The sequence below is a fragment of the Lepidochelys kempii genome, chromosome 1, assembly GCF_965140265.1.
Source record: "Lepidochelys kempii isolate rLepKem1 chromosome 1, rLepKem1.hap2, whole genome shotgun sequence".
Classification (NCBI taxonomy): domain Eukaryota; kingdom Metazoa; phylum Chordata; order Testudines; family Cheloniidae; genus Lepidochelys; species Lepidochelys kempii.
In genome coordinates, this window is record NC_133256.1 from 268,352,931 (window position 1) to 268,371,247 (window position 18,317).

Below are 18,317 nucleotides of genomic sequence, written 5' to 3' on the forward strand. Positions count from 1 at the left end.
GGATTCCTGGGCAGACCACCTGGAACATCTACAAAAAGTCCTTGAGCGCATAAGGGAGGCAGGACTAACTGTTAAGGCTAAGAAGTGTCAAATAGGCCTAAACAGAGTGACTTACCTTGGACACCAGGTGGGTCAAGGAACTATCAGCCCCCTACAGGCCAAAGTGGATGCTATCCAAAAGTGGCCTGTCCCAAAGTCAAAGAAACAGGTTCAATCCTTCTTAGGCTTGGCCGGTTATTACAGACGATTTGTACCGCACTACAGCCAAATCGCTGCCCCACTGACAGACCTAACCAAAAAGAAACAGCCAAATGCTGTTCAGTGGACCGGAAAGTGTCAGAAGGCCTTTAACAAGCTTAAAGCGACACTCATGTCTGACCCTGTACTAAGGGCCCCAGACTTTGACAAACCGTTCCTAGTAACCACAGATGCATCCGAGCGTGGTGTGGGAGCAGTTTTAATGCAGAAAGGACCTGATCAAGAATTCCACCCTGTAGTGTTTCTCAGCAAAAAACTGTCTGAGAGGGAAAGCAACTGGTCAGTCACTGAAAAAGAATGTTATGCCATTGTCTACGCTCTGGAAAAGCTACGCCCATATGTTTGGGGACGGCGTTTCCACCTGCAAACCGACCATGCTGCACTAAAGTGGCTTCACACCGTCAAAGAAACTAACAAAAAACTTCTTCGGTGGAGTTTAGCTCTCCAAGATTTTGATTTCGACATCCAACACATCTCAGGAGCTTCTAACAAAGTGGCTGATGCACTCTCCCGTGAAAGTTTCCCAGAATCAACTGGTTAAAATCGTCCTTGAGATGTGGAAAATATTGTTAGTCTTTATGTACTTGGTAGTATATTTAGAGATGCATGTGTCTTATTAACTCTGTTTTCCTAGAGCTCCAGGAAGAAATCCCAGCCAGTGTTTCACCCTAGCTGAGACTTGGGGGGCGTGTCATAAATATAAAGGGAAGGGTAAACCCCTTTGAAATCCCTCCTGGCCAGGGGAAAGCTCCTCTCACCTGTAAAGGGTTAAGAAGCTAAAGGTAACCTCGCTGGCACCTGACCAAAATGACCAATGAGGAGACAAGAGACTTTCAAAAGCTGGGAGGAGGGAGAGAAACAAAGGGTCTGTGTCTGTCTGTAGTCGTCTTGGCCGGGGACAGAACAGGAATGGAGTCTTAGAACTTTTAGTAAGTAATCTAGCTAGGTATGTGTTAGATTATGATTTCTTTAAATGGCTGAGAAAAGAATTGTGCTGAATAGAATAACTATTTCTGTCTGTGTATCTTTTTTGTAACTTAAGGTTTTGCCTAGAGGGGTTCTCTATGTTTTTGAATCTAATTACCCTGTAAGATATCTACCATCCTGATTTTACAGGGGGGATTTCTTTATTTCTATTTACTTCTATTTTTTATTAAAAGTCTTCTTGTAAAACACTGAATGCATTCATTGTTCTCAGATCCAAGGGTTTGGGTCTGTGGTCACCTATGCAAATTGGTGAGGCTTTTTATCCAACATTTCCCAGGAAAGGGGGGGTGCAAGTGTTGGGAGGATTGTTCATTGTTCTTAAGATCCAAGGGTCTGGGTCTGTAGTCACCTAGGCAAATTGGTGAGGCTTTTTACCAAACCTTGTCCAGGAAGTGGGGTGCAAGGTTTTGGGAAGTATTTTGGGGGGAAGGACGCGTCCAAACAGCTCTTCCCCAGTAACCAGTATTAGTTTGGTGGTGGTAGCGGCCAGTCCAAGGTGTAATATTTTGTACCTTGGGGAAGTTTTGACCTAAGCTGGTAAAGATAAGCTTAGGAGGTTTTTCATGCAGGTCCCCACATCTGTACCCTAGAGTTCAGAGTGGGGGAGGAACCTTGACAGTTGCTAAGGGAAATAGTGAGACTGTTCATCCTGGTACAGATGACACTTGTATATTTTCCTTTTGTTATATCCAGATGCAGCAATATCTGTTGTTTTTTCCAATGTCTGAAAGAAATGAAGTAAATGGGAACAAACTGGCCTCAGAGTCAGTGCTAACAGGTGGAGGGAAATATCTTGACAAATGAACTGCGTGCCGAGTGCAGATTCTATTTTTGTGTGCATTCACCTTTGCCAATATAGTTTGGAATTTGGGAATTATGTTGAATCCAATGTTGTTCTTGGGTTTTCAGGTAGCAGCCTTTTTCATCTATAGTTTACCTACAGGATGCAGCTATTCTTCTCTCTGGTTATACTCATGCTGGATGCAAGCTTGTGACTTGCCCTTGGAAACCATATTTGAAGCTGCTTAGAAGTTGAGTCAGTATTTCTAATAGCACTTGTAATTCACCTGAACATTAATTTTCACTGAATTCAGAAGCAAAATCCAGTTTGGGGTATAGGTGCACAGAGACCTTTTTTCCCTACCTTTTAAGAAAACTGAGGATATTCACAGACCTGATTCATTAAGATATCGGAGTCACTAATAGCAGTTAGGGTAGAAACTAGATAGTAACTAGATCGGAGGTGGGCAAACTGTGGCCCATGGGACCGTCCTGCCCAGTCCTTGAGCTCCCGGCCTTGGAGGCTAGCCCCTGGCCCCTCCTCTGCAGTACCCCCTCCCCTGCAGCCTCAGCTCGCCATGCCGCCAGCGCTCTGGGCGGCGGGGCTGTGAGCACCTGCTGAGCAGCATGGTGGTGTGGCTGGCTCCAACCAAGCAGCGCGGCTGTCAGTCCTGCTGCTCTGAGCGGCATGGTAAGGGAGCAGGGGGTGGTTGGATGGGGTGGAGGTTCAGGGGGGGCCGGTCAGGGAACGGGGAATAGTGGGGGTTGGATAGGCATGGGTGTCCCGCGCCTGTCAGGGCTCGGGGCAGTCAGGGGACAGGGAGCAGGGGGAGTTGGATCGGGGGGGGTCCCGGGGGGCAGTTAGGGGCGGGGCTCCCATTAGGGGGCGGTCAGGGAACAAAGAACTCGGGGGGGGGGTGGATGGGTCAGGAGTTCTGAGGGGGGCAGTCAGGGGGCGGAAAGTGGGAGGGGGCGGAGAGGGGGCAGGGGCCAGGCTGTTTGGGGGGCACAGCCTTCCCTACCCGGCTCTCCATACAGTTTTGAAACCCCAATGTGGCACTCAGGCCAAAAAGTTTGTCCACCCCTGAACTTAATTATTGTTCATAGACCATTTTAGAAATGAGAAACCTGTTAAGAGCATGATCTTTGGAATAGATTGCAATGATGTATTTTGCAAAACCTCTTAAATATATGCAGATTAGAAGCAAAAGAAAGTTTTTTATTTTTAAAAAAATTCTGAGTTACTATTTAAGATTACCTATATGAAGCATTACATAGAGTACACCGTCTCATAAATCTTTTGCCCGACACTATCCACTTCCTACCAGGAATGGGGTAGTTCTTATTCCCAAAGCATGGTCAGGCATTTCTGCCAGTCAAGAACTTGTAATAACTGTCTCTCATAATTTGTGGAGCTGTAAAGTAATTACATAGTAGTTTATCCATTTCCTCATTTGCTGCCAAATTCCAGTTCCAGTTAACATCTGTGTAAGCAAATAGGTATCCACCACAAATATGTAAAACTTGATATTTAACAAATACACTGGTTACACTGTGACAAATAGTATTGAATGTTTTTGTTAATGTATCCATGAACAATATCAAGTTTCTTTCAAAGGTTTAAAGTCATACTGCTGCATGTCAATAATTAGCAGTTTCATCTTCTGTAAAGTGTATCTTTGAGAGCTTTAAATAAACAACTGTAATTCAGTCCTGGAATAAATAAGTAATTCTGTAGCTACAGTTTAGGAACCATCATTGCCAGTATAAGAGAACACATATGAAGAAGGACCACAGAACACTAAAAAGAAAAGTCTAGAGTAAGAAACATCTATACAAGGTATCAGGAAAGCATCATCTGCCTGTAAATTACCACCAGTACAGGTCATTTGGAGGATATTTCAGAAAATTTTGCCTTAAAGGGGTCTTTTCTTTGCAATTATTATATAAGTCTAAAATATTATGTATTTGTACTCTATTATAATATCAATAATGAATCCTCTCATTTCTGCTTGAAATTTCTTCATTATAATCTTTAGCCAAAAAAGTATTTTGGGAAGCCTGAAATTAGAGAAAGTGTTTAATTTATTAGAGGCTGTAAAGGGGTTTTACTTTTGTAAAGTCTGATTTTTTTTGTAATGCAGTATTGCAAAAATGAGTTGGTTTACAAACTTAATTTTTTATATATTCAGTAATCCTAGGAGAAATCTAGTGAATAGAGACATTTTTATTAGACGAGTTCAAACCTTGGGCATTGCTATTAACTATAGAAATATGAACATCCAAGAGCTCTTGGCAGAGTTTATAGACCCATTGATCAGTTTTATGGAGTTTACAAGCTCTGCAGACAAACAACAGAATTTGTAAACTGTATAATCAAAATAATTCCAGTATGAAGAGTTTGGAAATCAACAAAGATTGTAAATTCCTTAAGACAAATAGTTGTATGCAGCGGTGTTGTGGTCATGTTAGTTTTAGGATATTAGAGAGACAAGGCAGGTGAGGTGATATCTTTTATTGGACCAACTTCTGTTGGTGAGAGAGACAAGCTTTCAAGCTATACACAGCTTGATTGGTCCCTTAGAATTTGTACTAACTACTTCTGCTAAACTATCTGTGTGTTCTTGTATTTAGCTGTGACACTCTTAGTACCTTTCTCAGACCTGAAGAAGAGTTCTGTGTAGCTCGAAAGCCTCTCTCTCTCTCACCAACAGAAGTCGGTTCAATGAAAGATGTTACCTCACTCACCTTGTCTCTTTAAGTAAATAGTTCAAGTTTAAGGAACTTGGAAACTCTAGAGACACAAACTTCCTCTATTCCACTGTAAACTAAAAAGTCCAATCTACCCTGACCATCCTCACTACAGAGATGAGATATAGCACTGTAATTACTAACCTCCTTGATGTGCAGAACGTTAAATAAAACCAAGTAACCAGCTTGATCTGAATTAGGCAACTAATGACCTTCTCTATTCCTCGGAAAGGACAGAGAGTTGACATGAATACCATGTTATGTTTCATTGTTTAGAATTTCAAAATTTTTAAAAGTAGTTGAAATACCTACCATAGTTGCATGTGTATGTTATATAGATTAATGGTGATGTGTGGCAAGGTTGTTTGCAGAGATGACCCTTGCCTGCTGATAGTGGGGGCGGGGAGCAGAGTAAGGGCAGCCAGCTTCAGCAGTGTTACTGAGCATGCTCAGTGGAAGCTAAGCAGCAAATCTTGGGGGACGTGACCCTGCATGCTCCCCCATGTGTTGCCTCTGGTTGTTTGGTAACCTTAATTCATAATTTCTTGATTTAAAAAATAGTTTTTGTTCTACAGTATTTTAGTTAGATTTTCTTCTCCAAGAAGTAAAAGTGTGTATGTGTTTATAAACTATGTGTGCTGTACAGTTACATGAGCCATGTAATGCATTTTATTTATATTATAAACTGCAGAATAATGTGATAAATTTATAAGTCACCTTTGGCTACTTAACCTGTAAACTGTCCTCCAATTCAGATCTACCAGGTCTACTTTCTCTAGTACAGACCTCTGAGCAGATTCAAATAGCCATTGTTGCTGGATTTTTTCTTTGTTTTTTTCTGAAACAACTTGTGAAAAATGTGTCTTCTCTCTCACCTGAATATGGCATGTATCTTCCCCAAAATTACCCTTACCTGAACGACAGGACGGGGGTATTCAGCTGTACAGCGGTGACAGGTTTAGGTCTGCCAGCTTGCAATTCTTTAGGGCTAGTTTTAGGAACTTTTATACTTCTGGGAAGAGAAAATTGCCAGTGGAATCCAGCATTTGTTTTGAGCTATAATTTATTTTTAAAACTGTTATTGCCTTTGAATAAAGGTGTATTTTATCTTCCATCCTATCTTTTCTCCCTTTTAATTTTTTGCCAAACTTAATGATTTCTGACCTTCACTTAGAAAACCACTCATAGCTAGGGTCACTAGAGTTCGCAGTGGCTCCACTGCATGAAGGCAGGGTATACAATTCCTTTACTGATGACAGTAATGTTGGAGTTTTCAGTTACGGAGATTTACTCCTCCAGTCTTAGAAGTCCTTGTTTCAAATAAAGTGCATACATCTGTTTGAGGATCTTGAGGAAATTTTACGCTGTGAATTCTGTTTTGATGATGATACTTGGGCATAAAAATGAGAAGATACACTTTAAAAATTTGCTATTTTACTGTATTTTCAGTGATGTGCACGGTCAAAGTTATTGGATACATGATTTGAAGCACACTAATGCGCATTTAAAAAAAAAAGTCTACATTCATATTCTAAGAAATTGAACAGTGACCAAATCCAAAGGGGAACTGTGTGGTGAGATTTTCTAGTCCAGGGGTCTCCAAACTTTATGAGATGAGAGCCATATTAGATTTTTGAAGGGGCTTTGCAGGCTGAAGCAACTATGAAAGAAATTAAATACATGCAAAATATATGCAAAATCATTAAAAAAATGACACTACTCTACTCTGTGTCAGTGTTGCATTAAATTCTAAATCAGGTATAAAAGTTAATTGATGTAGGTACTGTGAAATCACACAAAATATTTGTCAATACATTAAAAATCATTTCACATTATTTTTTTATTTCTAAAAACTCACACATTTGTATCCTACAAATACACATATTAAAAATAAAGAAATATTTTAGAATTAGTGAGAAGTATGGTACTGATGTTTTTCTGACAAAATTCCATTTAGTTGTGGTTCAAAGTTAGTGTTCCCTATCATCAAAATTGATTGTAAATGTTCATCAGACAAGGTCGATCTGTAGTTGGATTTCACATATTTCGTCATAGAAAATGTTTTTTCACACACATAAGTAGTGCCAAACACTGACATTAATCCACAGACAAAGTTTTTTACATGAGCATATTGATCACTTGGCAGGCATTTATAGAACTACCAGATTTCCTTCCTTATATTTGTCCTTCAACACGTCATTCGATTGCAGGTCAATTCAGGTGTCAGTTTTTCGAGATCGCATTCAAATGGGTTTTGGAAGATCCGTATTCCTTCTGCATTTCACATCAAGGTCACTTCACTCATCTGCAGCCTACCTGTTTGCTTCTCCTTGTACTTGCTCGGGTGCAGCAGCAACTCTCCACTAAGTTGGCTCCCCTTTTGTGTGGGACACTGGTTCCGGGGGGCGCGCACAGCTCAGCTGAGCTACCCCTTCCCCCGCGAGCTGCTGTCGGCAGCCCCCTGCCTGCTTGGCATGCCTACTCAGCTGCAGCCTGTCTGCTTTGTGCTGATGGGTATCTGTGCCTGCCTGTTTGCTTCTCCTGCTCGGCTGCAGCAACGACTCTCCCCTAAGTTGGCTCCCCGAGGCACTCATCCCTGCGCACAGCTCAGCTATGCGGCCGCCTCCTGTGAGCTGCTGCCGGTGGCCCCTCCCCCTGCCTGCTCGCATGCCTACTTAGCTGTTTGCCGCCTCTCCCCTGTTGATTGGAGGGCCGGACAAATGGAAGCCCCGGGCTGGGTGCGGCCCGCAGGCCGTAGTTTGGAGACGCCTGTTCTAGTCCGTTGCTCATTGACAGCAGTGATGCCACTGGCCTTAGCAGGGCATTCAGAAGTCTATTATTTCTTTATGTATTCTGAGACAGCCAAAAAAGACTTCCATTTATTCTCAGTGGATGAGACACCATCTCACTGTTGTTGCTGATGAGAGGCTTTTTTTTTATGCCTCTCTGCATCATAGTGTCCTGTCTTTGAGAATACATAGATAAGTAGATGTCTTTTTGCAACAGATAATAGTCATACTTAATCAATGTTAGTTATTATTTTGCTGGAACAAATTATCTAAATTGTGACTAAAATTCTTAAATTCTAGGATTATAAATAATTATTTCTGGCTCAGATTGGCTTGGTAGATTTAATTATAGATAGATTTCTAGAGGGGCAACTTGTTGCAGTCCTGATTCTTTATTGAGAGCTATATATATATGCAACAATGTAGTTTGCAGTAGGATTTATATTTTAATAGCTCAAATGGATCATAATTAGGGCTGTCGATTAGTCGCAGTTAACTCATGCCATTAACTCAAAAAATTAATTACAATTAATCGCACTGTTAAACAATAGAATACCAATTGAAATTTATTAAATATTTTTGGATGTTTTTCTACATTTTCAAATACATTGATTTCTATTACAAACACAGAATACAAAGTATACAGTGCTCACAAATTGATTACAAATATTTACACTGTAAAAATGATAAAAGAAATAGTATTTTTCATTTCACCTCATACAAGTACTGTAGTGCTATCTCTTTATTGTGAAAGTGTAATTTACAAATGTAGATTTTTTTTGTTACATAACTGCACTCAAAAACAAAACAATGTAAAACTTTAGAGCCTGCAAGTCCACTTAGCCCTACTTCTTGTTCAGCCAATCGCTAAGACTAACAAGTTTGTTTACATTTATGGAAGATACTGCTGCCTGCTTCTTATTTACAATGGCACCTAAAAGTGAGAACAGGCGTTCACATGGCACTTTTGTAGTCAGCGTTGCAAGGTATTTATGTGCCAGATGTGCTAAGCATTCATATGCCCCTTCATGCTTCGGCCACCATTTCAGAAGACATGCTTCCATGCTGATGATGCTCATTTAAAAAAATACTGTGTTAATTAAATTTGTGACTGAACTCCTTGGGGGAGAATTGTATGTCTCTTGTTCTGTTTTAACTGGATTCTGTCATATATTTCATGTTATAGCAGTCTCAGATGATGACTCAGCACATGTTCATTTTAAAAAACACTTTCACAGCAGATTTGACAAAACGCAAAGAAGGTACCAATGTGAGATTTCTAAAATTAGCTACAGCACACTCAACCTAAGGTTTAAGAATCTGAAGTGCCTTCCAAAATCTGATCAGGACGGGGTGTGGAGCATGCTTTCAGAAGTTTTAAAAGAGCAACACTCCGATGAGGAAATTACAGAACCCAAACCACCAAAAAAAAGAAAATCAACTGCTGGTTGCATCTGACTCAGATGATGAAAATGAACATATGTCGGTCCGCTCTGCTTTGGATCGTTATTGAGCAAAACCCATCATCAGCATGGACACATGTCCTGTGGAATGGTGGCTGAAGCATGAAGGGACATACGAATCTTTAGCACATGTGGCATATAAATATCTTGTGATGCCGGCTACAACAGTGCCATGCAAACTCCTGTTCTCACTTTCAGGTGACATTGTAAACAAGAAGCGGGCAATATCTCCGGCAAATTGTAACCAAACTTGTTTGTCTGAGCGATTGGCTGAAGTAGGAGTGAGTGGACTTGTAGGCTCTAAAGTTTTACATTGTTTTACTTTTGAATGCAGTTTTTTGTAGATTTTTTTCATGTAGTTCTACATTTGTAAGTTCGACTTTCATGATAAAGAGATTTCACTACAGTACCTGTATTAGATGAATTGAAAAATACTATTTCTTTTGTTTTTTACTGTGAAAATATTTGTAATAAAAAATAAATATAAAGTGAACACTGTACACATTGTATTCTGTATTGTAATTGAAATCAATATATTTGAAAATGTAGAAAACATCCACAAGTATTTAAATAAATGGTATTCTATTATTGTTTAAGAGCACGATTAATCATGATTAATTTTTTTAATCGCTTGACAGCCCTCATCGTAATTGAATTGTGCCAAATAATTGATTAAACCATCAAAAGTACTAGAAATAGTCAAAGCTCTGTGTTGTGTATGTTATACTTGACCTAACGTATGTGGAACTTTCACCGGTCTAGTTAGTATTATGTTTGTTTGTTTTTTACTTTAAATTCAAATAATTTTGCATTGCCTCCAAATTTTAAATTTAATGTGCTGCAGATTTTTATACTAAAACGAGTAAATGACTGGTAGAATTTGTCAGGGGAAAGCTCAGGATTATAACAGCTGAGTAGAGAACAGTTGGCCCCAAGGAGATGTGCGAGGTGGCTTTGATTTTTTTATTTCTGGGAAGCAGTTGAGGAAAATGGTATTGGAGAAGGGATGCATCTTCTCTTTCTCTACTACTTTTGAGCAGAGGCAGGCGATTTAAAATTTTGAGGGGAGGAGCTGAGTTTCCATTTCTTAACTTCTTGAATTTTGGAAGTAAAGAAACAGCAAATCTGGAGACCAACATGATATAGAGTGCACACATGAAGTAGGATATCAAAATTAAGATGGAGAAAGGTAAAATACCATTATTTTTTTCCCCTCTCTCTTTTCTCTTCTTGTGGTGTCTCTCAATATCCTTCTCTTTTGTTCTTTCTTGTTGTTTCTTCTTTTCACTGCTTTAGCTGACAGCTGAACAGAAATGGACTAACACTGTGCTTCTGCACATAAGTGCTTCCATCAGTTCTACTGAGCCCTTAATTTAAAGGTGCTTCCATGCCAAAGCATGTCCCTACTATAAAATCATAGAATCGTAGGACTGGAGGCGACTTTGAGAGGTCATCTAGTCCAGTCCCCTGCACTCACGGCAGGACTAAATATTATTCTATGTCAGGGATGGTCTAGATGAATATAAACAAATAACACAAGTATGGAGGGACAAAATTAGAAAGGCCAAGGCACAAAACAAGATTAAACTAGCTAGAGACATAAATGGTAACAAGAAAACATTCTATAAATATATTAGAAGCAAGAGGAAGACCAAGGACAGGGTAGGCCCGTTACTTAATGAGGGGGAGAAAACAGTAACAGAAAATGTGGAAATGGCAGAAGTGCTAGATGACTATGATTCATTTATATCTGTCCATTCTTGCAGATACAAGCTGGAGCAAACAGGAAAATAAGCAGCTTGATTAAAGTGTATTCTGTATTTGTTGATCAACAATTAATTTCCCCCAGTCATGTTTTGCCATAAATATATTTCTGACCTTTGGATCCAAAATTGTGAAACGGCTTTAAAAGCGTGGAACCAGTAGAGCTTTCTAATGTACAAAAGCTAGCTAGTAAAATTAGGTTTCATGCTGCTACATTCCCAATACAGTACCAGTGTCTCACTTTGAATAATATTTTGCTGACACATCTGAAGCTGGTCAAACCTTAATTAATGTGGTACAGCAGTATTTTCACATAGCTGTCATTCCAATTATTTATTTGTTTGTTTCTAGATTGCGCATTCCCAAGGAACTGTTACTCAAACACTAATGGATGGGACAGCACAAAGAATACAAATTGTCCCAGCGGATTCAGGTCTCTCTTTACCACAACGCATACAAGTATGTTTAAACTAAAATATTTTGAAAGAATCTGTGAACTACTTTACTCTGCCTGTTTTTGTGCACCCTTCCTTTTATGAACGCTTAATAATCTTTTCTAAAATGTGAAAATTTTACCTTGGAGGCAGAGACTCCTCCTTTGTCTAGTGGAGCTGTAGGACAATAGGGATGGGGCTTCACATTGTTTCTTGCTTTCTGAGATGAAGACCTGCATAAGAAGCTTACACAATCAATCAAATCAAGCTTACACAGTGCCTTGTGTGTCACTCATAGTCTCCTTCAGCCAGTAACTGAAATGATATGGTTGGAGTCAAAGCTGGCTACGAGGTCTATTCTGTGTTTTAAAAAAAAGAAAAAAAGATACCCAGTTTCTACTCCAAGAGTTTACCTGTTGAACACCAAAGAGGTGGTTCAGGCTGTTACAAGGCATAATGTAGTAACACTGTTAAAAGGCTGAGTTATTTTTACATTTGGTAATTCAGCATATACGTTTGAAAGGCTTTGTGGTGTATCTTTGGAAAATACTTGTAGATCATAGCAAGAAATATATTTTTCTTTATATTATCAGTACACCATGAAAATGTGTTGTTGGCCCACTTGTTAAAGCATATTGGTAGGGAATTTTTTTGTTGGTTACACTGAGAAAAATCCCCCACCCCAGTAGAATACCTGATAGTGTGTCCATATGACATGGTCCCCCCCCCCCGCCAGAATTGAGGCTCCATTCAGGGTTAGCAGGCCACGCTCACCGGCTGCTGCTGGGGCAGTCTCCCCCCACCCCAGCAGCAGGAGTTTTGGCGGGGGCCTTCAGGGCTAGGGATTGGGGTGAGGGGCGGTGCTTACCTGAGTGGGAGGCTCCCCTCCCTCAGCTCCTAGTTGCACGTGCTGCCTCTGCTGGCAGGCACCACCCCCGCAGCTTCCACTGGCTGCGGTTCCCAGCCAATGGGAGCTGCAGAACCGGGGCTTGGGGCAGAGCAGAGGCTGCACGTGTTGCTCAGGAGCCAGGTAGGGAGCCTGCCCCAGCCTCATCAGCCCACCCCCCCTCCCCTCCCCGAGCACCCATGGCGCTCACCCCAGCTGTGTCCCTCCCAGCACCTGTGGTGCCCCCCGAGCCACCCCTCCCCTCCCCCCAAGTTTTAGTCAGGGGTGTATAGTAAAAGTCATGGACAGGTCATGGGCTGTGAAGTTTTGTTTACTGCCCGTGACCTGTCTGTGATGTTTACTAAAAATACCCATGAGTAAAACGTAGCCTTAACTAGAGAGGACCGGAGAGCCACACTTTGTAGGAATGACTTATGCCTCCAATAAATCAGTCAGCCCGTAGAAGCTTGGTTGCGTGTCATGTTGGGGGCTTGCCGGGGTTGGCGGGGGGAGAGAAGGGTTGTGTTTAAAAAAGTTAAGTATTTTCTGGAACCTTCAAATTATATAGTAGCTATCTAGTGTAGCTGGGTGATGTTCTTTTTCTGTCTCCGTCACCGCTTCCTTTCTCTGGTTTCAGAGGAACAGCCGTGTTAGTCTGTATTCGCAAAAAGAAAAGGAGTACTTGTGGCACCTTAGAGACTAACCAATTTATTTGAGCATGAGCTTTCGTGAGCTACAGCTCACTTCATCAGATGTTTACCGTGGAAACTGCAGCAGACTTTATATACACACAGAAATCATGAAACAATACCTCCTCCCACCCCACTGTCCTGCTGGTAATAGCTTATCTAAAGTTTGTCACTCTCACTTGTTGCATCTTATCTCTAATTAGACTGTAAACTCTTTGGAGCAAGGACTGTCTCTGCTATATGTTTGTAAAGTACCTAGCACACTGGAGTCTCTAGGCATTACAGCAGTATAAACAATAATCAGTAATAAATAATTGGAGCTGGTTGAAAGTAGTTTTTTTCCATTGAGAAATGAAGTTTTGTTGAAATTGTCATGTTCTGCAGGAAAGTGTCAAATTTTGATAAAATCAACAGGCAAAAGTTCAAATGTTTTGTTTTGACTTTTTCGGTTTGATTTGTTTTGGTTTTACTTTTATATTATATATATTTTATATGAAATAATTTAATACAATATAAAAATCTAAATAATGTTTTTACACCCTGGAAACACTATGGAAATGAAATGTTTTGATTGTCCCAAACTGAAATATTTCAAAATTTTCATTTTGTGAGAAACTTCAGAAATTTTTTTTTTAATTGTCAGAATTTCCTGTGGTTCCCAACCAGCTCTGTAAATATTATGTCAAAATAAAATAAATTGTATTGAAATAATCCTTTACATTTGAACACATTATTTCCTAAAACAGGCACATTGAATGACTTATGTATGTCGCTAGTTTTTTCATAGGGCAGTTTCACAGATAGGTTAAATTACTGTCCAAATGGAATCCAAGGTCTCCAAAGAGAAAATATTGTTAAAAAGCAGCTTGAGGATATAAAAAGCAGCCAAGAGAAATTTAGCCTGGAATACCAGAGATGTGTAAATTAAACATTACATGAGAAAACGTATATTTTAAACATAAAACAATGAATAATTTCTATATTTAATCAAATAAATACAATGGCAAAGTTCAGTTTCAAATAATTAAGAAATATGTTGTTATTGAACTCTAACAAATTAACATTAGAGGACTAGTGTGTTAAGGCTTTATTCTGGTTACTAGATGTTCAGGTCATGATACTGCATATTGTTCTGCCAGGATGGTCCCCTGCACTGAAGCAGAGCCTCATTGATTTCACTCGAGTTCTATGCAGTTGCAAGGATCCCACATAGAATAAGTTGTGGGAATGGCACTTTTCATTATTAAAATTGTCCTTTTGTATAATGCATTTTTCATTTCAAGGAGTAGGGTTTGCGGAGGGGAGCTTTTTTGTAGACTTAGTGTTCTTGTGTAGACATTAAAGTAAGATATGGTAGAACTCTATTAAAGTACTGATCATGCAGTGAGATCTGTCTGGGAGCCCTATTGAAGAATTGGGGCCATATTCACAATAAAAAGTAATTTGTGAGTTAGCAAGTTGGTAACAAAAATAGAGGAAAAAAGCAAACATGCATCATAAAATGCACTTCTGTTCGTTTATTTGTCAACTATAATTCTTTATGATGATGCTTTTATAGGATACTAATAAATGTACTTAGTAGTGTAAAGTGCCTGCCACACTTTTGCGCACTGCAGAAATAATGCTGTAGTATATTTTACAACAATAATAAAATCCTAGCAATATTAAGGCAGCTTTTGTAAATTTTAAGTTGTTTATTACTGTGTAAGAATTGAGGAACATTGCAGATTTTGATAACAAAATGAAAACTTCCCCATTACCTACCACACCCCTTACGCCACCAGACACACTTGCACCTATTAAAAGTATGGAAATAAACTATGAAGGTAAGGTAGGTAAATATTCAAATACACTCAATCTCTTAAATTAACATGATATACATATTTGAAAAACAACGTTAATCCTGCCCAGATTTGCAAATTAGTGTTTTGAATTTAGTGGGTTGTTGAATTAGCTTTTTCTTTAGAATTCAGTGGTATTTTACTGTATCTAAAGTTTTAAAGGTTTACAGTCAAGCTGTATTTAGCTAGCTGTGTCTATGCATAGCCTTCATGTACAAGGCTATAGATCAGGGAGCCCATGTTGTTCTTCTCTACTCCTGTGCACTCTGCTCAATATTACATGGCACAGGTGGATGTCCCCCAGCATCACATAGCCTTGTGGAGAGTGAAAAATGGGGATGTTTAAAAGTGTAAAATTTGTATTTATATATATAAAATGAAGAAAGGGTATTACCAAGTTTGTCAGAAGATGATAAACTATGCAGTTTAGCTAAGGGCAAGTCAGTGAGGCTGTACTACAGTCTTTATTTAAAAATAGGAAAGAAATGTCGTAATGATGCTGTTGATCTGTTCTTGATTGTCAAATGAAGAATAAAGCAAAAGAAGTTGTTTTTGTTTGTCAAACAAAGAAAAAAAGGTGGCAAAGAGAAGGGTTAGTGTTCTGTTCTCCTGCTTCAGTTTAATTTTTCTGTTTGTGGTTGTAAAAGTATTAAACTAATATATTCAATTGAAATAAAATAGTTCCTTGCCCTTATTATTCTAAATTAATAAAGTCAGCACTGAAGTGTACAACCTGGGATTAGGCAATGAAGATAACTCATTAAGGACCTAAACCTATGAGGTGCTGAGTATCACTTTGTGGCATGCTGTGTTCTCAGCTCCCATTGAATTAGGAGGGAGCTCAGCACTTCAGAGAACTAGGGATTGAGCCTCAACATTTATATCCATATTTTGAACACTTCATAATTCATAGCTGTTAGGATCTGAGGTTTTTGTTTGGCCCTCTGTAAAAATATGGGCCACTTGCAAAATTTGAATGTGTATTCAGGTTCAGAGTTCAAACACTGTTACAGTTTGGGGTTTTTTAGATTCAGGGTTTTTGCTTGAATTTACCTCATTAAGAGGCCCAGTCCTGCAACCACAGAAGTCAAAGGCAAAACTCCCATTGACTATGATGGTGCAAGAAGGGGTGCTAAAAAAACATGATCTTGAAAGACCATAACAATTTGAGATAAATGTATTATCAGATTGTCACAGATCAGCAGACGGGCCAGAAGATTCAGATTGTTACTGCACTTGATCAGAGCACAGCAGGCAAGCAGTTCATCTTAACAAATCATGATGGCTCTACCCCAAGCAAGGTGATCCTTGCCAGACAAGATTCCACTCCAGGAAAGGTTTTCCTAACAACTCCAGATGCTGCAGGTGTCAACCAACTGTTTTTTGCATCCCCCGATTTATCTGCACAACACATCCAGGTAGAGGATCCACTTTATTTCATAATATTAATTCAGATGGGATAGAAAGAGATGTTTTTCTTTCCAAATATTTTCTGTGCTGGTTCTATATTTTCAGTATTCTTGCTGTTTACATTTCCCTGATAGCAAGACTTGGAGTTGTTGTTTAGAAACATTGAAGAAAATGATTTGTTCCTTGAAAGTTATTATTTTTGAATTTGTATTTCATGAGCCAGGATATAAAAAAATATAAATGCGTAGTTTTATTTGTAATGTTCAAGCCAGAACCTTCTTGTCACAGCTCTTGGGATAGCCTTTTTGTATTTCTGCCTCATTGACTCTCCATCTGTTTTAAAATATCATTTGAATACCATTTTCTCCCTTGCCTTTACTACTTAATATTTCATTCCTCTTGCTTCCATTTTTATTTGCCATTGTAACTATTTTTTAACTGAGTAAATAATTGTTAACTTAGACAACATGTAGACAAAGGAGGTGGGAAGGGTAGGAGAGAGTGTTACTGAGATTATGTGGTGAACTTCAGCATGTGTTTTGTTGTGTCATTTTTTGTATTTTTTTTTTAAAGTAAACCTCAGCAAGGGTAAGTGTCAGTTAGATAAGGTTTAAAGTGATTCCAGCATGAAACAGTTTGAGAAGGGATTTCAGTGGCATAGCTACAGTGGTGTAAGTGGTGCAGTCACAGCCAGACCCACGAGGTTATGGGGGTTCAACCAGACAAGTGATGCTCCCACACTTCAGCTGATGCACAGGTTTGCAATGCCACTCACTCAAATTTGGCTACGCCAACCTTCCATCTGATGGAAGGGCAACAAGGCCAAATCTGATTAGCGTTGCAGTGTAATACATGGGGATGCAGCGCGACTCAGGTTTGGTCTGGCCGCCCCTCCTTCATGACAAAGGGGTGGCCAGGCCACATTTGAGTGGCGCTGCTACCCTGTGTACCAGGTCGTAATGTCACTCATTGCTCAAATTTGGCCTGTGCCATGTGAATGCAGGGTGGGCAATGGGAGCCAGCAGAGCTAATGGGCGGCTAGGATCGGGAGTAGCCTGGGATGGAAACAGAGCACAGAGCTGGGGGTGCGCGGTGGGTGCTGGTGAGTGGCCAGGAAGGTCACTGGGGTGAGGGGCTGGGGGGGCTTTGGGTGAGTGGGGAGTGTAAAGGGGCTGCAGGGGGAAGGGTTGGGGGTGAGTGGGGATGTTGGTGGTAGTAGGTTGAGTTGTGGGAGGCACTAGAGTAGGTTGAGGGTAAGAAAAATTTCCGATTTTAGAATCTGGAAGGGGGCCCCATTACTATTCTTGCACCAGGGCCTTGCTTTGTTATACCACAGTGGGATTGAAAGGATAAGAAGGTGGAGGAATGTCAGACTGGATTAGGGAACATGATCTAGTTGTATGGGTAGTATGGAAAGGGGACATAAAGATGGGATCTAATTGTGTAGCTTATACAGACCAAAAGAATTGGGGAGGCAGTGGAAAGAATATTTTATAATTTTAATGCTTTCACAAGCAAACATGTAAGGCCTATGGAGTATATGCATTTCTCTGTCATTTTCTGTTAGGGCTGGTCTACACTGTACATTAGTGCATACCAACTGGGGTATAAATTCTAGTGGGCATCAGTGTGTCACACACTGACTGACCCATGTGGACCCTGCTGGCACACATTAGAAGTTCCCTAGTGTGAGCTGATGTAGTTCTGTTTCAAATAATACTGCATTCGTGCATGCTATGGAATTTTTAGTGCATACCAGTAGGGTCCATGTGCGCCAATTACTGTGCGACAAGCTGTGCACAGTATAATTTACATCCCAGCTGGTGCATACTAATGCATCATATAGACAAGCCCTTAGTGAAATGTGCAGTAACTACCTTTTAATGGGAAGCTAGCTTTTAATTTTCCATTCACTGGACATGGGGCTTTCATTTAATTCTAGATACTCGTCATGTTCTCTCATGTCTTTTCTAACTGCTCCTCCCATTTGCAGTTTTGCACAGTCGTTATTTTACACCTTCATTTGAAGCAGGCTTCCATTTCCTGTGCGCACGCACACTGTTCCTCTTTCAAATCCTTCCTTTAAATTCACATATTGTGGAACGCCTTCCTTGATTAATTGTTTCATCAGTAGTGGCTCTGCATCTTCTTGAATGGCAACTCTTGTTCTGAGTGTCATGTTTGTCCAAGGAAAATTTTCAGCTCTTTTGAGCAGGGACTTTCCCTCCTCTTGGGCCAAATTCTGGAGTCCTTTCGTAATCAAAA

The 18,317-nt window shown here is 40.0% G+C and overlaps 1 protein-coding gene across 11 annotated transcripts in view; it reads left to right on the plus strand.

The window, feature by feature from the left end:
* NR2C1 (nuclear receptor subfamily 2 group C member 1) overlaps positions 1–18,317 on the plus strand; it is a 114,711-nt gene that overhangs the window by 42,760 nt on the left and 53,634 nt on the right. For all 11 annotated transcript variants that reach the window (XM_073327520.1, XM_073327519.1, XM_073327516.1 and 8 more), the window contains 2 exons: positions 11,144–11,251; positions 15,830–16,060. In XM_073327520.1, coding sequence (XP_073183621.1) covers positions 11,144–11,251; positions 15,830–16,060 — 339 coding nt within the window. The remainder of the gene's footprint in view (positions 1–11,143; positions 11,252–15,829; positions 16,061–18,317) is intronic.